Raw genomic sequence first — 23,636 nt, forward strand, 5'->3', positions numbered from 1 at the left:
CTATTTTGCATTCTGGATTTTAGTTATTTGGAAAATAAATTGTAGTATCGATACTACCTAGAGATTATCGATACTTCTCTTACCTTTGGTACTGGTACCACGTGAATATTATCGGTATTGTTCATGCAGTATCGATACTGTAAGAAAAATATTGGTACTACGTACTCAGAAAAACTATTTTGTGCTCAAATTCTAGTTTAATGGATTTTGAATTATTTTTGAAAACTTTGAACAAATTCAATCAAGCCCAAAAACATTTTGCATTAATTTGTTATATCAAAATATTATAAAACATGGTTCAACACAATATCATCTTCTTCTTCAACTGGTACTGCAACATATCTAACTGGATTAGGACATACCATGAACCTGTACTTCAAACCACCAACTATAGCTCGAATTTGCCTTTTTATCCTATGTTTCATTTCTACAAATGCGATGTCCCTTTTGAACATCGTATTTATAGATTTTTCATACTGAAAAATAACTCCGACCTCATTTTCCATAATATGTCCATTATAACGGACAAACATGAAAAACTTGTTTTTCATTTTCTCTACAAATTCAAAATTTGTATTTAGAATGAAAAAATTATAGTACATTATGATCATAGATCGTAAAATTGATATTATACAATACAAAAATTATATTAACATAACAATAATCGTAAAAATAACAAATATTTATAAAAATAATATTAACATAATAATCAATAGTAAAAGACCTCAAATAAAATTTCTTCAAACTTAATTCACCTTTGTTCTGCAAAAAACAAAAAAAAAACAAATTTATTACACTAATTTCACACAAAATAGCATGAATTTAAATCAATTTACCATATAATGCATACTCAAATTAGAATATCGAAAGAAAAGCACACAAATTGTTTTGAAATTCTCCCTCTGTTAATCTTCTATGCAATTGTTTCTACTCCCTCTATCAATTTTCTGAATTGCAATTGCCCCAATTTCATTTTTACGTATATATAGTTGAAATGAATTTCTTTAATGTTCAACTTGTTATTACAGGGTATGTGTTAGGATAGCATAGGGGTATGGGTTAAACTTTTATCATTTGAATGTCAGCTACCTATTGCACGTACATGAGGCATGCCATGCGACTTTGCAGGCCACGCGAGAAGGAGACACGTGAGATTTTTCTGACCACGTGAATGGACCAGCGCACATGAGACGGTGGCAACCTTGCCATGCATCTCCCCCTTGGAGGACAATGCGTCTTGACTTGGAATGCCAGGACGGCAGCGCATCTTAGGAATTCCTGTAGCATTCGCCCTATCTCGTGAAATAATTTTTACACTACATTATTCGAGTAATGATTTTTTTTGAGTTCATTATTCTAAAAATTCAGCCAATCTTATGGTTCATGATATATGTAAAGCGTTTTAGGGTCGAATGGCACAATGACAAGCAAACAACGGTGGGGCCAAGACAACACTTGGATAACGTTTCATACTTTTGCTTTACTTCTATCCTATGTATACTTTGTTCCAACAAAAAAGTAAATAAACAAGTGTTGCTAAATTTCAATGGCATCCCTCAACCCCAGACAAAGGCTAAACTGCACTTTTATATTTTTCTATTGTTTATGGTAATTATTTTGTATCATAATATAAATGGACCTCTTTAGTTTTTCAAAGGAGATGCAAGCATTTAACATAGTTGAAGATTACCATTAAAATTACACCTAATAAAGCATAGTTGGACAAAAACTTAAGTCTATATATAAATTAATTTTTATTTATAGAAACCACCAGCGCTAATGATAATCAATAAATAAGAGTGCGAAGATAACGGTAAAAGTGGGGTCCAGATCAGATGGAAAACGGGTAGGGCCCACTTGAAAGAAGCAGCCTGCAATACACAACGGTGAGCCTAATGATTGCGGGCTTGTCCACGCCAGACCATTAGCCGCCACGTCCCTGAGATCCCGATATATAAATTCTGTGTTGTGGGCTCCACTCTCCACTATTTATAGAACATGGCAAATGAAATGAAATAAATGAGATGGCTTTAACATGCCAAATGAGTGTTTTTTTTTAAAATAAAATTTATGGCTAACGACATATCAAAACCTTAAATAATTTGAATAGAATATTCTTATTCAAATTTTGATTAAGAAAAACAAGATTAGAAATATCTTTTTAACAAATTTTGATTAATTCAAATTTAAATTTTAAATCAAATAAATTGTATTGATAAAGAAATATATATATATAATTCATCTTTTTTTTTGTTGAATACAGGTGAATGGGCCGCTTAGCTGCCCATTATATCAGTTAATAACAACTCCTCGGCTTTCTTTGAGTAATTTTGCAGAAAAGTTGTATCTTCTTGGTGTTTCCATATTTGTTTGGCGACACAATCAGCAACGCGATTGGCCTCCCTTAGTATGTGCTTAAAATTTACTACCCAATTTCTTCTTATCAACTTTTTTATATGTTGAAGAATTGTTAAAGAAAATATATATAATTCATCCTTTTTTTTATTGTATCAATCATGTATACAAACATAAACCAAGTGAATTTAATGATTAAAAGTATGATTATTATTTTTTAAAATCTTAGATTCGAACACGAAGTTTAAAGGGATATATAAATATTAATTATTAAAAAATTAAAAATCTTTTAAACGTATATTATCTTAAGAGATAATTATCTCTACCTGACAGAAAAAAAATCAATCATGTATGTAATGATACCCACTTTTATCTTTTACTTTTATCACATCTTATTGACGTGGACTTGGGAGCTTAGGCGAGTCAATTTAATAATTTTAAAAGAATTTTCAATATTATTTGAAAATTTTAATTTGGAGAGGTGTCGCCGGGTGAATTCACGAGATAATGTTCTCGAATTTTTTTTTTCACGATATGGTGCACATCCCAGATTAATTGTTGGAATGGGGTGAGTTCAACAGTGATCGCCATAGGACGCCATGCAATCCAGGCGACCTTGGAGGACGCCATGCAATCCAGGCGACATACGGGGTGACATACGAGGGTGACATACGAGCCATATACGAGCCATACGAGCCAATGAGGAGCATGCAACGAGCCATATACGAGCCATACGAGCCAATGGGGAGCATGCAGGAATAGAGAGCCAATGGGGAGCATGCAACGAGCCATATACGAGCCATACGAGCCAATGGGGAGCATGCAGGAATAAAGAGGTCGCCATGCAGCCTAGGCGACCTTGTAGGTCGCCATGTAGTCCTGGCGACCTTGTAGGTCGCCATGTAGTCCTGGCGACCTTGTAGGTCGCCATGTAGTCTCGGCGACCTTGTAGGTCGCCATGTAGTCTCGGCGCCATTCCCATCATCCATGCACAAGCACAGCCACATAGATTCCTTCACGTGCTCCCCGCTGCATGCCTACAGCTCCCGATGCATGCATGTGAACCATTTGAGCCAATGCATGCATGTGAACCATTTGATTATTGGTACAATAATTGAACCATTGCTGCGTGAAATCAGCTGATGATATCATAGCTGCAATTGTACAATTATTGGTGAAATAATTGAGGCAGCCGGTTATAAAGAAAGAAAGAAAGGGAGAAGATTGCAGAAGAAGGGAAGAGATTGCAGCCGAGAAAGAAAGAAAGGGAGAAAGGAAAGAAAGAAAGGGAGAAAGGAAAGTAAGAAGAAGAAAGGGAGATAAGGTAAATTTTTTTATATTTAAATTAGTTTATTATTATAAATGTTTAATTTGTTAGTTTAGGGTTTAGGGTAAAACAAAAAGCATTTAATTAGTTTGTTAGTTTAGGGTTATATGATTGTTAGTTTAAGTTATAGTATACATAAATTAAAAATTATTTAATAGTATATTTGATAGTTTATAGTTAAAAAATAATTAATTAGTTTGTTTTGTTAATAGTTAGTTATATAAAAAAAATTATTTAATTAGTTTGTGTTAGTTAAATAGTTAAGTTATATTGTTTGTTGAATTTATATTATATAAAAATTAGTTAGTAAGTTTATTAGTAGTATATTATAATGAAAAATAGTTTATTAGTTAGTTTTAGTTATATAAAAGAATATTTTATTAGTTGTTTAAGGGTTTAGCGTTTACGTTTAACTTATATTTTAAAAAGTTTAGTTTGTTAGTTTATTAGTTTATTATATTATAAGTTATTATATTAAAGTTTAGTGTTGTAAATTAGTTAGTTAGTTTATATTAGATTATATTAAATGATTTTTTAAATATTGTTGTTTAATTTTTTTTACAGATTCATTCTAATGGCTGACCAAATTCCACTGTTGAGGCTTGACAATGAACATATTTCAAGTCATTTGGGAATAATGGTGAATAAAATATTTGTTTAATGAATTATAATTAATAAATATTTGAATATTATTTTATGATTGTGATAATTTTTTTGAAATATTTAATTGTAGGAGGACGAGCAGCAAGTCCTTCGTCTTCGACTACATAAAGTGCCCAAGCCACACCCACTAATAGAAGAAAATTTGCAAGAGGCTGAATTTTGGTATATAACATTTGTGCGAGATTACAAGTTGGTCCCAGGTTTGATCAGTGCGTTGATTGAACGTTGGAGACCAGAAACGCACACGTTTCATTTGCCGTGTGGCGAATGCACGATAACTTTGGAGGATGTGGCAATGCAACTCGGGGTTCAAACTAATGGGATGCCGGTGGTAATGTCACATGAGTTTAATAAGGTGGAACAACTTTGCAACTTGTTTCTTGGGAAAGCGCCCGTACCACCAGAGTGTAAAGGGTGGCGGGTGAGGTTGTCATGGTTGAAGAATGAATTTCAACTTCAATCAAATAGTACGGAGCACGAAATTATATATGCAACACGAGCATATATATTACAATTGATTGGGGGAATTTTGATGCCTGATAAATCCGGTAGTTATGTTCACACTCAGTATCTTCTTTTTTTAACAAATTTTGAGAATTGTAGGCAATATAGCTGGGGTTCGGCGATATTGGCGTTCTTGTATCGTGAGATGTGCAAGGCGTCATTAGTCGTGAATGATAATAATACAGTAGAAATCGGTGGATGTCTGTTGCTGCTACAATCATGGGCTTGGCATAGACTTCCGTTTTTTGACACCGATTAGTCGGACTGCGTTGACTTTCCACTTGCCGGAAGGTAATATGAATCCTCTATTTTAATATAAATATTAATTAAAAAATATTTATTTTGATTAAAATTATTGAACAAAATGTCTCTATTTTTGTTTTGATTGATATACAGATGGAGGCATAAAATTGAAGGCACAGGGTTGGTGCACAACAACATTAAAGAGTTCAGGTTGAAGATCGACATTAAGGCCAAAAAGGAGGTATGCATAATTTGTATTTTTTAATTATTATTTAAATTAACTATATTATTTGATTTAAATAAATTTTATTGTTTTTGTAATTTTACAGTTTAATTGGAGACCATACATGAATGAAGAATTATTTGCGTTGATACCGCACGATATTTTAGATGGGTTTCAATTTTGGTGTGCTGTTACACCATTGATCAATTTTGCTTTTGTTGAGATCCAATTTGGGGATAGAGTGCTGAGGCAATTCCACTTCCACCAACCTATTCCGCGGAGTCCATGGGATCATGACCTCCTCCAAAACTTAGATGGTCGTCGTCCAGTGAATTGGGTTGAGACGCATGACGACCTGCACAGATTTGATGGTCGTCGTAAAGAAAGCGTTAATTGGGTTGAGAAGCATGCAACCTACATTAATGCTTGGAACAATAGGGCTTCGTCTTACAGATTTGAAACCTTAATTTTTATTAGTTGTATCAAGACATTGGCAAAATAAAATAATAATTTAAGAATCTTTTAATCTTTTAATTTTTTTTAACAAAATCAATAAAATATTTGATTTTTTTATTTAATTAAAGTCTTAAATGTTGAATTAAATCAATTAATCTATTTGACTAATTTTGATAGTTAAATATGAATAATTGTTTCTTCAGATATCACTTCATTTTAAAAACTATATTTCCACCATTTTGTATTAAATATTTTTAAAAATATATATATAATTTTTTTTAATTTGAGAATTTTTGAAAAGAAATAAGAACCTTTTAAATTGTGAAGTGATAACATAATCACATAATATATTTTTAAAAAGTTAATAAATTATTATAAATAGAATGATAAAATATATCAGTAGCTGTTGGGTATGGCATTGAAGCTTGCAGACTCCTCTTTCTCTTTGTTTTGTAATTGTAATATTACATATATCTTTGTCAAGGACTCTCGCTCTCGATCTTCCTTGAACCATTATCCGCCTCCCTTCTTTCCCGCAAGACTTTTGCAGTAATTAAGCTTAATATAGGAAAGAGAATATATGAGAGGGATAGCATTTTAGGGCATGTGTATTTCTTATTTAACCCCATCTCCTCCTCTTTTCCCATTCTTCATTTCCCTTTATTTTCTTTTTCCTTGTGATCTCCCTCTGCCCCTTCCCGACAACTAGTGGACAAGTTCTTGAGTCCACAAAAGTGTTAGGGGGGCCGTGGGGTTTCAGTTCAGTTCCCGAGGGTTACGACTTTTCTTTCTTTAAAACCACCTTAATCTTCTTACATGATCTCTCCTGCTTTCTTTTCTGCGTTGCTTGTCTGCTTCAATTAAAGTTTAAAAAGAGAGAGTGAACAAAAAGTTAGCTCAAAGTTTCTAGGCCTTAAGTTGATTTGGTGCAAACACATGATGAGTCTGGTTTTCGGTCAGATCTCTGAGGATTAACCAGTTTCAGTTGGTTAGAATTATGAAGCTTGCCGGTACCGTGAGCTTCTCTTCCTTGTTTTTTTATTTCTTTGTTTTTTGTTTTTTTGTTTCTTCTTCCTTTCACGGGTGATCATTTCCCAAAGGTCACAAAGATTGAAGTGAGGGATGCTTTTGGTATACGTTAAGCAATGAAATTATGAAACTATGAAAGATACAATATGATGTATTTAACTGTTTTATTTTTCTTTTCCATTGAGAATTGTTGTTTGGTGTTAGCATAGTGAAGATCTCGTAGCCAACTTTTAGACGTATGGAGGGATGTTAATAGAAAGGTTAAGTATCAGAAATGATAACACTTTCCATCTCGAGAAAACTTGCCTTACAAGTACATCCAAGTTAACCACTCATAATTAGATATAATTAATGAATTCCTTTTGCTGTTATTTCCTTGCTATCTGCTGGGAAACCCCACCCTCTTGTTTGGAATAACATGAATTACTTTTCTTGCTGATAATGCGACATTTTAATGCAGGTTTTGATTGATCTTTCTTTGGAAGAATATGAATACCTTTTCAAACGTTCCTCCAGGCTTTAGGTTTCATCCCACGGATGAAGAACTGGTTGACTATTATCTCAGAAAAAAAGTTGCTTCAAAAAGGATAGATCTGGATGTCATCAAAGATGTTGATCTTTATAAAATTGAACCATGGGATCTGCAAGGTAGCAAAAAATGCAATAAAAATCCTCATGTTTTATTCTTCTTGGATTTACAAATGTTTAGATTATTTGATTATGTTTTGTTTTGTGGGGATCATAAGAATTGTGCAGAATCGGAACTGAGGAACAAAACGAATGGTACTTCTTTAGCCACAAAGATAAGAAATATCCAACAGGTACTCGCACTAATAGAGCAACAAAAGCAGGGTTTTGGAAAGCTACGGGAAGAGATAAGGCTATTTACTGCAGACATTGCCTTATTGGTATGAGAAAAACCCTAGTCTTCTACAAAGGACGAGCACCCAGTGGACAAAAATCCGATTGGATCATACACGAGTATCGACTCGAAACTAATGAAAATGGTTCTCCTCACGTAAGTATATCTATGTATATAATATAACTACATTGGAAGAAAAAGTTGTATTACAATTTGTTGTCTTTGTTATTCCACCAGGAAGAAGGATGGGCGGTTTGCAGGGTATTCAAGAAGCCAATGACAACGGTGCAAAAAGTGAGTGAATATGAATCTTCGTATTGGTACGACGAGCAAGTCTCGTTCATGCAGGAACTTGAATCCCCAAGGCGAATTCCACAGCCATATGCATCACCGCCATCACCATACCATCACCATTATCCCTGCAAGCAAGAGCTTGAACTGCAACACAGTTTGCCTCATGACGCTTTCCTTCAACTCCCTCACTTGGAAAGTCCCAGAGTTCCACAATCCGCTGCGAGTGTAAGCTGCTGCAACTCGGTTGTTCCTTACGGAAGCGCTTTGCAGTTGTCGACTCTCACACAGGAAGAGCACATGAACCCGGTGGTGCATCAGCAAAATCTGAACTCGGTTTACAACGGCGAGCAGGCGGTGGACCAGGTGACCGACTGGCGAGTTCTTGACAAATTCGTTGCCTCTCAGCTTAGCCATGAGGAGGCATCCAAGGGAAACAACTATTCCAATGCAGACGCCAGTTTTCAAGTGGCTGAACAAATGAATTTGCTAGCCAATGAATCCAAAAGGCCAGGGATTTCTCATCAAGAACATACCTCTATGTCCACTTCGAGTTGTCAAATTGGCCTGTGGAAATGAAAGCATATATACTAATTATAGAAGGGAATTTATAAGAAAGGATGTGTTTAATACTGGTTTCTGTACATAATAAAACAACAATATATGGTATTGCATTAGCTATGAACCAGGCAAGCAGTTATTATAAACATTACTACTCAAAGTACAAATAAATTACTACTTTTACTATGGCCGACAGTTCTTTGGGACTGAGTCGGCCTAATATTGAATGTATTTTTATCTTGATATACCTACGATGGTTTCTTTAATGAAATCTTTGTTCGTATTATGTATTTATTTATTTTAAAACTTTTAATCACCCTTTCAGAAATTTTCAGATACACAGAAGAGTTTACAAATCCTTTATTAGTTGGTTCAAAAGTTTGCTCTGAAAATGAATTAATTTAATCCCTTTGCGGAAGAGCACGACACTCACAAGTCCCACACCATTATCCTCATCTTTGTAGTTTCATATAAACGCAGAACGGATACTGTTGGCATGATTTGTGAAGTATAAAAAGATTAATTCAGCTTCTGTTAATCCGGCATATCATCACGGCTCATGTGCGGCGGGTTGAGTTGGGTTAGATTGGACATAAAATGAACAAAATATTATGAGAATTGTGAGGTTTAAAGAAGATAATTTCAACTTATGCTCTCATGACATGCTCGCTTCCGGTGTTCGAATGTGACTTGTAACAAGCGTTATTTCATTGGGTTGAACTTGTTATTTTATGCTAGTTTTGTATCTTGGATGTTAATAAAGTTTTCGACTTACCAAGAAAAGATTAGACTATACATTGTGAAGAAAGAACAAATATTGAGCTACAGAATTCTAAATTTCTGATATATAGTCCAGTAATTCAAAGTTTGGGACACAGAATTTAGATGCTAAATTTCTAGTATTTACCACTTGTTCCCAGAACAATTACCTTTGGTTTAGCTACGAACCTGTTCAACAGGACGGATTCAGATATTCAGCTAGACTCCATCTCCTTCAGGTTGGCAAACTTGTTAGACCCTTATGGCAAAACTACGAGAAACAGGGAAACTTATATATATCTGAAACTGAAACCTACAGCACTCCCTTATTTGACATGAAAAATGTGAAGAATAAACCGCAGTGCCCAGCCCCAGGCCTTGACGATAAGCTGACATGGGAGCTGAACTTGAAGAAACTATCTTTGTTCAAAGAATAGCCAGGGAGAGGGATGGCGGCAGTAGACAAGGTGATGTTTAAATACGTGGAGGAAGGAAACCAAAGTTGAGGTTTTGAGTAAAAATGGATGATTTAAGAGGCAAGAAAAGTAGTATTGTTCATTGGTTGTTGCTGACTGAGAGAACATCCTTTTTACTTGGGTTGAAGCCAAGCATGACAATGTATCACTTTAAAGCAATGAAAAATAATTTTCAGAGAGACAATATCATTGGGCGTGCTCCAGTTTTATCATGAAGAACAAAGCTTTAGGGCTTTAGTTCATGGCTTCGTCTCTAATTCTGTTCACTTCTGGTAAAAGAAGCCATAGCCAGCAGCTCATGCGCACATTGATCCAGGTGTGGCTAAATAATTTAGGGTTTATTAAAAATGTTGTTTGCAGACTAAAATAACATAATTGACCATATTTGAAAGCAAGAACTCCATGTGTAGCATCGTTACCAGTGCGCTAAATTTTAGGTTTCCCAATCCCAAGACCTCTACAGTCCTCGGCGGCAGACCTTGTACTTTATCCATTTTTATGTCTATTTTTTGGCATAATGAACTTTTGGCCCCTTAAACTTTGTAACTTTTATCATTTAGGCCTTCAATTTTTTCATATCTTTTTAACCATTGAATTTATATTTTTCTATCAAATTAACCAAAACCAACAACAAAATATCGTATAACTATCATACTGATATCATTGATGCTAGTATTTTATTTTTTCTATTACTGAATCCTGTTATTTAAACCTTATTTAAAAAAAACAAAAAACAAAAACTCAAAAATAAAAGATATTTACAAAATTATAAAAAATACTTTTAAAATGTGATTTTAAAAAAATATTATAAAATTTATAAAAGTAAATAAATATAAAATGTAAAAATGTAAAAAAGTTGTAAAGTATTATAAAATTTATAAGAATTGTATAAAAGCAATTTTGGAGGTGTATTAGCAAATCTCAAGTCCCAGTGAATTAAATTGGCTGAATTAGGCCCTGGTGATTTAAGCTTGAACATCCATCTAGGCCCAGCCAAGTGCGATGTTATGTCAATCAAAATCTTCTACGTTCTGATACTTGGCTTCGTCAACAAACTGAAATTGAAAATCCAAAATTGCAAAATGCAGAGAGGGACACAACCATAAAAGGGAATTTTTTTTGGTTGAGGTTGCATTTTGATTTATAGCATAAATAGAAAACTTTTTATCCATGAACAGCGATTGACAAAAACGGGGTTGTTCCAGCATTAGAAGCTGTGATCCAATGAAGAAAATCGACCCAGATTCCACTACTTATGCCTCTGAAAACTGACTGCAATTCTTGCTTTAATGAGTCAAGTCTGAGTTGTAAAGTGGAAACAGTGCAGCTTATGAGGAAGAGCAAGAGTAGTTCCCCACACAGTCTTAAACATGGATAAATGCACTCCAAACTGAGCAAAGCCACAATCTAAAAGAGCCATTTTTGGTTTTCGACCATCTTCCCACTTGTCATACAAAAGGCAGAAATGAAATGCGTGAATTAAAGAGTCTCATCTTGGTTATAGGGATCTTTCCGATTCCCAAATCAATCAGGTAAAAGACTGACTCGCCTAGGACAGTGACCCTGACAGAGTAAATGACCATTGTAATCTGCTTAACGTTTCGCACTTCCAAGTCTTCAACTGGGCAGGCATAATCACCCAATAAAAAGCTAGGGGAAAATAAAGGGTATGCTTCAATTTTAACAGAACACTGGGCCACTCAAATTTACACAAGGGCAAATGGCAATCCAGCTGCTTTTCTAGCATGATTGACAGCTACATGTTTTCTGCTACCAAAGATGGGCCTAGAAAATGGGACCAGCACCACCTATCTTTTACCTTCTCTGCTTTGTTTGTGTCACATATGTTGAGTCAGATGTTACCATTCTTGCCCCATAAGGCCGAAAAGTAATAATTACTCACAACTGTGCAATGCGATGAAATGCCATTGTTGACCTGCATGAAAAACCTTGAATGAAATGGCTGTATTGATGAACAACGCTTTCACCATTACTACAACCACCAACCATATCAGTGAAGGCCATCAATTGTGCAATGCGAACCCACCTGGGCATAAACATATACATACGTATCTGTACACTCACGTACGTACATGTATATTCATGTGTGTAGAACTTATTCAAAGCTTAGAGGTTAAGTTGTATTGAAATTTTGATGAATTGTCAGCAGTACATAAATTATAGGTATTGAAAGAATGATGTCCCTCATAAATTAAACAAGAACAGAACAAAATACATGTCAAAATCACCCAAGATTCATATCAACAAGACTACTTACACACCTGAAATTAACACACAGACCCAAACCTTTCGTGACAAACTAGGATATGACAAGAACCGACACCCTGAAAGAGAACAACTAGCGGAAAAGGAGAAGTACAGAGGCAAGCATCAGCACCGTGACAAACAGTTTTGATCTACTGCCTGTGATTGATGTTGCGAAAGAGATATCCTGTGGCCTGGAAAAGAAACCAAGTAGCATTAGAAACTAGACATTATCAGTTTTTAAAGCCAACTTTTGAAGAAAATCTTTCACATATGCATACTTCTGCATTTTGCTTAGGGCGCCACAATAGAGGACGTTGTCTGGCATAGGGAATTCGGTTTTGTTCGTTTTCTCCGGATTCATGACCCTGATATATGTTTCTTGGCCAAGATACCACGAGTCGAGGTTTTCTGTTCTAAGGTTCCAGACTCCAACGTTGTCGAGTGATATCAAGATTGCTGTCCATGCACCAGGATAAACCTACAAGACAGAGAAGTCACATTTTTTGTGAGTTTCATTAAAAAAATCCAGCATGCGTTTTACTAGAAAACTTCAATTCAATTCAATTAAACTGAAAGCATGTTCCAAAGACCTACCTGTGTTGTGGAGCGGGCAATGCCATCCCACTTGTTATATGTGCCTCTGCTATTTTCAGACCACTCACCATAATCCATTCTGCAACAAGATAATTGAAGAGTTGGTGTCAAAATCATAGTACAAACCAATATGTTTATAGATGACAATTCCTAAAGGAAACGAATTCCTACCCGACAACAAAAAATGCATATCCGCTCAAGTGATATGTCTGCACCTTGGTGTCATTGTTCTGTAGGATCACTTCCATAAATCCCCTATACGTTCCATTGATTACCGATGTCTCCATTTTAGGTGGACCTGTAAGTGGTCTTTTAGGAAAATCAAGCTTATATACTCCCTTAAGCTTGAACTGATCAGAAAGCCGGATCGGTGTAGCAGGATTGGCAAACGATATCCCACTGAGCGTTGTTCGTCGTTTTCCACCAATAGTCACAGGTGGCTTGTTTCTCAACACAAAAATGTCGGTCACATTGATTGAACCATATCTAAAGGATCCCTGTGGGTTAGGGCGAGCACCACTAGCAGATACATTCCACCTGCAGAATTTAAGCACAGAAAGTAAGAAGACGTAACCAGCTAATGTATTTCGAAATTTTGAAGATAACCGATAACCCGAAGATCAATACTACACATGTTTTTGACTAATACGTTGTTTGAAGTCTCAATGAGTATCACCATCATGCATGGGAGAAATGTGCTTGAGCACTTGAACCACAACGAAAATTAACCTGATAGATCTCGCTTGGTTCATTGAAAAGGTTTTGTCGAATTCATCTTGCGGTGGATCAGGGAGAGGACCAGCTGCCTTTCCTTTGGAATTTGAATAACGTAAAATAGCGACACCGGTAACTCGTTTCCACTGTGATTCATTCACGAACCGTGCACTAGCTACAATGTAGTAATCACTACTTGCATTCTGATCTGTAGTTAGCAGGAAAGAGTAAGACTGTCCGACGTGTATGTCTAAGCTAGTGTAGTTCTGCTGCACCGTATACGACCCCTCAGTTTCCGCGATAAGCAAATTATGGCTCTGAATTCTGAAATTCAACGTGGTTGATATTCCCACATTGTGCACACGAAGGCGGTAAGTTTTCCCTGCCCAGCATATAATGTTATCATTTAGGATCTTGAAAAACACAGCATAAACATAAAGGTAAACAACATATTAAGTTAGTTATATGCATGAATCTAACTGCCAGTCCAGTTTAGAACATGACTAACTGAATACTCCCAACACAGACAGAAGGCTGCATGCTGAACTCTGCTGTGAAATTGAAGTTAAGTAGTTGCATTTCATAAATAATCACCTGGGTGGACGTTAATCGTTTCATAAACGATGCTATCAGGTACAAGAGTATCATTATATCGGTAAGGGCCTTTGCCGTTGATAAGAACTCCGTCTGGCATCCCTAGATCTTTTCCAGCATCAAGTGCCTTCCTCAATGCCTAAAACAAAACAAAGTTTCATCATAGAACACACTGAAAAGTAAAACATAACTATAAAATCCAGTAACTCAACAAAGTACTAACCGTATGGTTACGTGTGTACCAATCACCTATTAAAATCGTAATGTCCCCGTCAGGGGCATCAAAAGGAATAGGAATAATATCACGGTTGTTTATGATAAAGCCGCCAAAACCACCAGCCGCTCGTTGGAAATGCAGTGATGGGAAGTAGAAGAAACTCCCAATTTGGTCCTTAACTTGAAACTGGTAAGTCCAGTTCCACTTGGGAGGAATAGGACAATTAGTCCCCGGTAGCCCATCTTGCCATGAACTACGCCTCTGTTGAATCCCAGACCTATAAAACCAAGCAGTCAGTCACACTATCTATTGGTTTCACTTAACAAAGATTATTGCAAACTAAGATCTCACCAATGCATGAGTAAACTCTCGTCCAATTTGTTTCTAACATTGACGACGACGTTGTTGTTAGTAGTTGAATTGATAGTAGGGCCAGGGAACTTTTTATTAATAGCAATAACCTACAAAGCAATGCATATACAGAAACCATTATAGAACTTAAACAGTTCAACAACAACACCAAATCTCACTGAACTGAGCAAGTAAAAAGGAGCTAGAGAACCACATGAAGAAAATATAGTAAGATAAAGTAGATAATGGCAAAACACGAGCAGACCTCTTGAGGAACACCCAAAGGAGAAGCAGTGATGTAAGAGACCTCAAAATCATAGAAAACAAAGGGATCTTCAGCAAAACACGAGCTCAAGAGCAGAACAATATTGATAAGAAACAGACTCAAGAACTTATTCAAGGCCATCTTTCAAGAAAAAAAGTTTTTTAGAGGGAACTTAGCTAAAACTTGACTGGTTTTACATTATCCGGTAGGCAAAAGACAGAGAATAAGAAACCAGGTGCAGAGGCTCTAAAGATAGAAAAGGGTATAAAAAATGTAGCTTTGTGAGTTGGGTTTGTTTAGTAGGATAAGAAAAATGGAGGCGAATGATGAATACTCAAAGGCCAAAGCATTTTGTCGGTCACCCATTACCAGTCATCATTCATAAGATGAAGATAGAGAGAGAAAAGAAAGAACTTTAAGCATATGGAGAGAGAAAGAGAGGGTGACAGGCAGTCGCCAGTTCACAAATACGCATAAGTGGCAGTATGAGAGGGTTTTGTCCGTGCCATACATCATGTTTTAACACCACAGATTTCTGTAAAAGACATGTTGACGGATGTGGATTTTGGTTGGATGGGAGAAGAAGAAATTGAGACGTTGGAATCGGATCCCATGAAAGAGCGACATGATTGCCGGCACATGATTTCGCCTGTGGACCCCTGCCGTGATATCAATGACCCTTGTTTTTCTTCTCTTTTGTTATAAATTGCAGTAGCGGCTAAGCTACCTTCTTCCTCACTAATAAACCCACTAATATGATTATGTTTCTATTTTAATTCCATGCATTGCTCCAAGTTCTTTTGGTAAATTTTCCATTAACGAGCAACCAACTGACAATGGGGGACTGCGGAATGCTCTTGTACAATTTAACATTTACCGACCTCGAGATGCCAAATACTATGAAGAGGACTTGTTCATAGGAGAGTTTACTGTTGTTGTTTGACATTTTATTTATTTTTTCTATTATTTTTTGACTTAAGCGTTATTTTTGTCCATGTAATATAATTAATTTATCATTTTCGTCTCTATCGTATTTTTCGCTTCAATTTAACCTTAAAGTTGTTTAATTACATCATTCTATACCCTACCTCTAACTTAATACTCTAAATTGATAACATATGAACCCTAACTTAAAACCCCCAATTTAGGATTTTAAGTGAGGGATAAGGTATAGAATGATGCAATTGAACAACTTTGAGAGCTAAATTGATGCGAAAATACGATAGAGACTAAGATGATAAATTGGGTTTACTATAGGGACAAAAGTTACCCTTTTGCCTTATTTTTTTATCCCATTGAACGGTACTAATGATAAAAGAGAGTGTTGTTCTCTTAAAAGTTTCACAGGTTCAAACATTTACATATGCAGAGTGGATATAATGTCAATAATTAAAAAAATCTTACGTCTAGATACTACATTATAATCCCATCGTATTAATAAAAGTAATCTTTCACTTTCAAAACCAATTGGATGAACCTTTTTGTTTTGTTTTATGAAGGAGTATGATTAAGCTAGGTTTAGTGAAATCCAAATAAGATTTGCCATATACTTATGGACAATTTGCCTATGTTAATGACATAGTTGAATTAGTGAGTGGAAAATGTTTAGGTTACCAAACCCTTTGTCCCAAAATCTAATCTAAGTATCTAACAGCATAAACTAAGGTATTATTAAAATGGAGGAAAACCAAATTTTTAAGACAAATAAAGGCAAACTTCCTTTTGAAATAAATACTTTTTTTTTAAATGAAATTGTTTGTTTCTTGGAAGGAAAAAATAAAATAGCAAAGGCCAGCTTTTATTCATGAGTTAAAACTTCAAGTACATACTTGAACTAGAATTGGTTAACACAGTGACGATTTAGTTCGAAAGGGTCTAATTTAAATTTTCCATTTTTTTAATGTTTAATTAAGTTTTTAAAATATATTATTTAAATTCTAATTATTTTTTTATAAAATATATGTTATCTATATCCTTTACATAATAAATAAAATTTATTCCTTTACATTGTGTGTTTCTTGTGCTTTGGAGGCCTAGAACGTAGTGGACAATGACATGTGGAATTTTCAAATTCTATTATATTTTAATTTTTTTTATATTTTTTATTAATAATTGTTTTTGTCGTTTAAAATTTTATAATTTCGTTATTCTTTAAAATTTTATAAGTTTACACCTAACATAAAATTATACGCTCGCCCGTACTTGTAAATAAACAAATAAATATGGGTAAAAAATACGTATACCTCATAATGTTATAATACATATTTCAAAGAGACAAAAACTTCTTATATTGTACCTAACACTATATTATCATTTTAATTTGACTTTTTTCAACTAATAATACTGAAAAAAGGGGTAACGGTTCCATAATTCCAGCAGCGATTGGCTCCACCATTGTTTTTATTTTATTCATTTTCCTTTTTCCTTCTTTATGGACCATCCACTACGTTTTTAACGTTGAAAGCTACTCTTTGTTTTTTATTTTATGTTGAACATAATTTAAGGGCGAGGAAAATAAAAACACCATAAGTTAAATTTGGATTAATTTAAATAAAGATAAAGATCTATTTATATTATTTAAAAATTTAAAATATAAATCTAAGAATTAAGGGTAGATATTTAATAGAACTGAGTGAATTTTTTAATTAATTAAATTGATGAATCATGTTTCTTGATCTTAATTTAATACATTTTCAAATTAAATTAAATTTAAATTTAATCAAAATATTTTTCAAATTAATTTTTTTAAATGCTTGTATAGATGAACTCTAAAGAAAATTATACATATTTTATGAACCCACAATACTTGTCGATGTCATCATAAAATTAGGGGTTGATTAATTAGAAATGGGATTTGAATTTTGCCTCCATTTTACAAGAGTGGAAGAATTTTAATTAAAGCTAAGCGTAAAAAAATAAAGTTAAAATATGGGTGTCATTTCATTTAATGAAAAGTAAAAGAATAAAATAAAATTTAATAATGAATACATTGTTTTATTAATTGGTTTAATAGAATTGTTTGAATTTGAGAATTTCAATTTATTCACATTTGAAAAATTGAACATTAATTTGAGTTGATTTGACTTGACCAATTTGTTTTGAATATTTTTTATTTATCAAATCGAATCCAATATTGTTCACACACAATAATAATGTTCCGTTGATAATAGTGTTAATAATTTATGAAAATTAGATAAAACAAAATCTCAGATTTAAAATTACATAAAATCAAAGTTGATACATATGCATCAAATCAAAATTTGGATATAATTGTAATATTTGTGTCTTTAATTTTATTCGGTCTCATGTAATTTCGTTGTTTACTTTTATAATTTATATTTTATGACTACGATTTTTTTTAAAATGGTTTGGGTGATTATTATTGACAACACACACATATCTTGTAAATATGGATGTGTATGAGACCCGAACTCGACGGGTTTCGAATCGATCCGACTCGATCGGGTCGAGTTTTTTTAAAAATTTGAATTAGGGTCGAGTTTTTTTAAAATTGATGTTTGGGCCGGGCCGGGTCGGGTTTAGGGTGAAAAATATCCAACCAGACCTGACCCAAAAAAATATAATTTTTCCTTATATATTTATGAATAATTATAATAATACCCTCTCTCTATATTTTTTTTTCAATTAAGTCACTGCTTTTATTGAATAAAAGTAATATTTTTTTTATTATTATTTCGGGTTGGGTCGGATTTTTAAGTTATATATCAGGTCGGTGAAATTTTGTTTTGGTCAGGTCTCGAGTGGAGGATTCATTGTTCTCAGGTCGGGTGGACCAAAAACCCGTCCCATGACCATCCCTACTTGTAAACGTAACTACTCGAACTCAAGACTTTTAAGGAGAACATTATTTCTCTTAACCTCTAGATCACTGGATAAATTCTTATCATGATTTTAAAGATTAAAAATAAAGAAATAGCAAGGTTTAATAATTAAAAATAAAGAAATAGCAAGGTTTAATACATAATTTAGTTTTTAAACCAATAAATCTTTAGTTGCTCGACCGTGCAATGGGTTAGTCGCCAGAATCAAGTAAACTCTTCAATTTCTAATAAATTATTTTATTAGCCTCACAAAAAAATGGAAAAGAGAGATGCATTACAAATACAAGATACTTCATTTTGCCTTTGAAGGATAGAAGAAGAAACAATGGCGAGCTTTGCATTTCTCATCGGTTCTATTGGGAGTTGTTCTCGAGATTTGGATATGGCCTAATGAATGCAGAGTTCATTGGCCAAATCTTAAGTGACGCACTAACACCCGCTTCAGTAGCATTGTTGAACAGGAACAGTTTTGCAGCTCCATAAATCGCCTTCGTCGGATAAACCCGAGATGTGATCACTGTCCTTCCGCCTTGAGCAAAGCTTTCGATAATCGAATGATCCACCTGCGAAAAAACATTACCGTTTTCATGTCCATTTGTTCTCATAATAATGCCATTGTACCATGAAACAAGTACCTTTTTACTCACCAATACTCTGAGGGATAAGTTTTCGCCTTCTAGTACGTGAACCATGCTCCCGTAGATTTCTTTATTAACATCCGATGCCTCAGATGATCTGAAATATCAAATACAATGTGATAATAGGTGAGTCGATGGCTCGTGTTACATTAAGAAAGGCTTTGGGTTTATATATGTACCGACCGAGATTGGTCGTTGCAGAAGAACGTCTTGAGGCTGCCGTCGGATCCTTTGGCGATGTAGAAATACACAGGTGTCTGCTCGCTGAGGCTGTCATCGGCAAGCACCAACAGACCAAATGGTCCCAATGCCCCACGCTGTACAGCTCCACCACTGCTGCTGCAGCTGAATGTTAAATTGGACCCAGTTGCTTTTTCTAAAGCTTCTTTATCGATCTCGAACTCTGCTATGATATCCAACTGTCACATGACAGAATCTTGTCGATTAACAGGATCTTGGTCGATGAAGTATCGTGATACACATGAAAACGTGAGAAAAATAGGAACCTGAGTGGCTGCGCCGATGTCAAGAGGAACAACTGATCCTGCCTGGACTGTCACCTGGTTAAATTCGTAGCTGTTTAACCTTAAACTCTCTATTTCTTCCACTGGCCATTGAAGCAAATGAGTACCGGTCTTCTTGTCTAACAAAATTGTCCTTGGGATGCTCTGTGAGTATAGTGAAATAGCACATTAGAAACTGAAGAAATCTGAATGCTTTACGGAGTCTATGCCTCTATGGTCCAATGAAACAGAAATTTTTTTACCTGAACAGATGCCCATCCTTTCTGCACATCGGCGGCTTCACTATCGGATTCACCGATCCAGCCCCACAAAACTCTTCTGTTTTTGTTCTGATCATAGAAAGTCTTGGCAGCATAATATACACCATAATCATACCTTAGTCCAATGCCAACATCAAGCTCAGTATCATCGGGAATAAATGTGACATTCTTCTCATGATAAGTCCCAATAGTGTAGTAATCATGCCTGTCATCATCCAGGCTAACCTTCATCACATGCTTAACATCAAGACTGTTAACGGATGTGTCCAATCCTTTTTCTTCCGTTTTCGAAACAGGGAAGAAATCGACACACTCCCACATGCCAGTTCCATCCACAGCACGAAGGTAACCGTCCAATTTATCATAGTTTATGAAGTCCTTAGTATCATACACCAAAGCTATGCCACTTTTAATGATTTTCGACCCTATGGTAATGCGCCATTTCCCTTCAGAGGTCAACCAGGCGGTCGTAGGGTCACGGAAATCCTTGCTAAGGATGCCCGGTGGTGGAACAAGAACAGGGTTCGCATCGTACTTGACCCAATGGATAAGGAGAGGATCAGAGTGGTTGGCAGGATAAGCAAGGTTTTGAACTTGAACATGCTCGGTGTCGGATCCCGTATATAGCATAACAATTTTGCCATCTGGGAGGAGTGTCGCGGAACCGGTCCAGACACCGTTCGTGTCGTATGTCTGGTCAGCAACCATTGCCAATGGGAGGTGAAGCCAATGGATCAAGTCCTTGGATACAGCATGACCCCAAACTATTTTACCATACACAGCCGCACGGGGATTGTATTGGTAGAAGAAATGATACCATCCCTTGTAGAACAATGGACCTGTTATGATTTGCAACCAAAAAAATTTCAGAAAGCCATAAACTAATGTCGTTTAAGTTTTTTCTGACATTTCTTTATGGAACAGATTGCCATGCCATTTTTGCTCTTTATGAGTTCAACTCCAAATACAAGAAGTTTAGTTGTCAAAAACCAAATATACCTATGATTAATGGACAAGAACTTAAAGTTTCTTCCCTTTTTACAGATCTCATCGGGAATTCACAAACTTTCAATTTCTTAAACTCATTTCAGAAGGGGAAAGGAACAAATAATTATATTTATTATAATAGCAACTTTTAGCCACTCAGTCGTGAACTTTCTATATAAAGAAAGAAAAGCTATAATGCAACAGGTAGTCATGTGCACGTTGCAGATTTACAGTCCAAATCCATAAGAACATTAGGCTGGATTTGACAAATCAGAGTAAGAATATACATAAACAAACAATTCCATCTTTTCATGAGCTGTCAACAAAAAATAATCATGACACATCTAATTTTTGTGGATGTTATATCTGTAAGAATAATTGAATTTAAAATTTAATATTACATAAATTAATAGAAAAGGTGACGTCATCTTTTGGATTAATTGGGAATGATGGAGAAATTATGGAATCTAAAACATTAATTAATTAATCTTTAATTTTTAATTAATTGTATATTCAATTAGATACCGTTCATAAAGTTCTTCGTTGGATAATGTCTGGCCCCAGAAAAAAGTCTCTACCCATTTAACATTAGAGTAATAATACATCATAAAGGTCTCACTCACTTCCATTCAAGTTATGTCATACAAAATTATAGAGAGAACTGCATTAACAAAATTGAAAAAGATGGGGCTTACCATTAGGATCTGAAGCAGAAAGGAATCAGATTCCATGTCAGAGAACAACGTACAACAAGCACCCAGCCATGCAAAAAATCCAAAATGTTGGACATGTTTAAAGAAAAACAGAAACCCAGATCCAGTGAACTAAGGAACTATATGAACAATGGAAATAAAACCAGAAAATTTTCATTCTCATACCATTCATCCAGTTCTTTTCAGGTTGAAAGTGAAAAGCTGTTCTTTGCCATGACAACATGCTATTATTCCATGAAAACGCCACCGTGTTCTCATTATCTTTCCCGACAAGCAGGTTCACTTTCTCTGATACCCCGGAGGCCGGCCCTCGTGAACCCGGCCGTAACGGTTCAGGTTTGGTGGTGGTCGACGAAGCCAATGAGCCGTGTTCGTTTCCTGTTACGAAATCTGACCCATTGTTACTTGTCAACACAGCCGCCAACAACCCAACAGCTAACAACCCAAAAAATATTGAGAGCTGCACTTTCATCGGTTTGCGGCGATTTGCAGGAGGCTCAGAAGAATTGGAGCCATCGGAGGTAGAGACCGGAAGGAACGCCCTCGTATCCACCATTGCCGATTATTCGGTATAACAGATAAGAAAAAAGAAAACCGCAAAAGCAAAGAATACACGGTCTTAGAAAGAGTAGAGATGAGGACTGCTGAGTATGTTTGAGGAGTTAGGTTCCGAGCATTATATAAGGGCAGTGGCAATGCTTCGCTTGGCCAAGAAGCTGGGTGGTTTCCATGATTGAGATTTGACGGGACTATGATAAGGACCAAAACCAAAAGAAAAACAGAAAATTTACCTTACATTTTTAATATTTTTTTAATAGTAAAAGATTTAGTTTACGTGGGGTTTTCATGATTTACTCAATTAATTATTAGCTCTAATTTTCAAATTTTATTCAAATTAAATTTCTTATTTTTAATTGACATTTAATACAATTATAATCATATACAAACTGAGTATATATGTTATAAGATCTATTAGTAAGGATTTTGTTTGAACTTGTAAGACATTAATCATATCTTTATTTTTTTCTTTTAACTTTATTTGTTCATTAATGAGATCGCATAAGCAACCTTTTAAATCAAATCAAAATAAAATTAGAATTACATAATTCCAATAATTCCCTCGAAAAATTGAAGTTAGATTCTCTTAGGGTAAATTGCCCCCCTATATTTTCATATGATTTGTGGGCAAGTTGAAGTGCCATAAATTGTATTAGCTGTTACTGTTTGAAATCATATGATCCAATCATGTTAGTCATGCAGTTGTGGTAGACAAGACAGAAGTTGGACAAGTCTCGTGTATGTTGTTGTAGAGTTTATGAGGTTTATGATTTGCTATCACAGCCCATTATTGTTTTTATTTTATATTAACAGCCCACTCAGTCGGGGAGGATTAATTCGAATATTTGGCTTATACCAATAATAATTGCGTATTTGCATCTATGGAAGTATATTAATAATGATTTTTAAAACATTAATTATATAGATTCAAATACAATAAAGTTTATATCTTAAATATTTAATAGTGACAGCAAAGGTAATAAACATCTAAAATAGTCAATAATTGAATTTGCGAGTATTTATTACCAGAAAACTGAAGTCTTTGGTCGGTCAATTACTAAAGTCTTAGGTTAAACAATAATGGACGAGTAAGTGGTGATTAGGATGTGAAAAGAGCTGGTTCGACCAAAGCCAAGAGTTGAATAATTCATTTTAAAATGCCAATACATTAATCAGTGTAGTTCATAGCCACATGCAAAATATAATCGATGATTCTGCTTCCCTTGTCTGATTTCGCTGGTATATTAAGATAATTAATCACTTATTTACAGAGCTCAATACAAATATACTTCATGAAGGTGAGCCAGATCGCATGTTCCTGTGTTGTTTTTATTTCTTGCCTGTCCCTCCATGATTCCACAT

General features: G+C 34.9%; 4 protein-coding genes across 6 annotated transcripts; 2 read left to right on the top strand and 2 right to left on the bottom strand.

Moving 5' to 3' along the window:
• Positions 1-7,225: 7,225 nt before the first annotated feature.
• Positions 7,226-7,845, top strand: LOC120155271 (NAC domain-containing protein 7-like). The gene is made up of 2 exons (XM_039166844.1): positions 7,226-7,448; positions 7,547-7,845. Exons 1-2 carry the CDS (start codon positions 7,289-7,291, stop codon positions 7,843-7,845), a joined length of 459 nt encoding a protein of 152 aa, XP_039022775.1. The 5' UTR covers positions 7,226-7,288.
• Positions 7,846-7,884: 39 nt separating this feature from the next.
• LOC120155164 (NAC domain-containing protein 7-like) lies at positions 7,885-8,547 on the top strand. The gene is made up of 2 exons (XM_039166743.1): positions 7,885-8,277; positions 8,308-8,547. The coding sequence occupies exons 1-2, from the start codon at positions 7,939-7,941 to the stop codon at positions 8,530-8,532; spliced, it is 564 nt and encodes a 187-aa protein (XP_039022674.1). The 5' UTR covers positions 7,885-7,938; the 3' UTR covers positions 8,533-8,547.
• Positions 8,548-11,891: 3,344 nt separating this feature from the next.
• LOC120155131 (monocopper oxidase-like protein SKU5) lies at positions 11,892-15,316 on the bottom strand. Of its 2 annotated transcripts, XM_039166699.1 has the most exons (10): positions 14,753-15,316; positions 14,488-14,597; positions 14,143-14,413; positions 13,920-14,058; positions 13,341-13,707; positions 12,783-13,148; positions 12,612-12,690; positions 12,296-12,495; positions 12,074-12,208; positions 11,892-12,031 (listed from the first exon to the last, which is right to left on the bottom strand). In XM_039166699.1, exons 1-9 carry the CDS (start codon positions 14,891-14,893, stop codon positions 12,109-12,111), a joined length of 1,773 nt encoding a protein of 590 aa, XP_039022630.1. In that variant the 5' UTR covers positions 14,894-15,316; the 3' UTR covers positions 11,892-12,031; positions 12,074-12,108. The 2 variants fall into 2 exon arrangements, with proteins under 2 accessions (XP_039022630.1, XP_039022629.1); XM_039166698.1 differs by having other exon boundaries at positions 11,892-12,208.
• A 3,544-nt stretch (positions 15,317-18,860) lies between these two features.
• Positions 18,861-22,370, bottom strand: LOC120155322 (acid beta-fructofuranosidase-like). 2 transcript variants are annotated; one of them, XM_039166872.1, is made up of 7 exons: positions 21,882-22,370; positions 21,699-21,707; positions 19,999-20,855; positions 19,739-19,900; positions 19,416-19,651; positions 19,242-19,329; positions 18,861-19,157 (listed from the first exon to the last, which is right to left on the bottom strand). In XM_039166872.1, the coding sequence occupies exons 1-7, from the start codon at positions 22,270-22,272 to the stop codon at positions 18,948-18,950; spliced, it is 1,953 nt and encodes a 650-aa protein (XP_039022803.1). In that variant the 5' UTR covers positions 22,273-22,370; the 3' UTR covers positions 18,861-18,947. The 2 variants fall into 2 exon arrangements, with proteins under 2 accessions (XP_039022803.1, XP_039022804.1); XM_039166873.1 differs by lacking the exon at positions 19,242-19,329 and having other exon boundaries at positions 18,999-19,157; positions 21,882-22,369.
• Between the last annotated feature and the right edge of the window lie 1,266 nt (positions 22,371-23,636).

The sequence above is a fragment of the Hibiscus syriacus genome, unplaced genomic scaffold (genome assembly GCF_006381635.1).
Source record: "Hibiscus syriacus cultivar Baekdansim isolate YM2019G1 unplaced genomic scaffold, ASM638163v2 tig00111166_pilon, whole genome shotgun sequence".
Lineage (NCBI taxonomy): Eukaryota > Viridiplantae > Streptophyta > Magnoliopsida > Malvales > Malvaceae > Hibiscus > Hibiscus syriacus.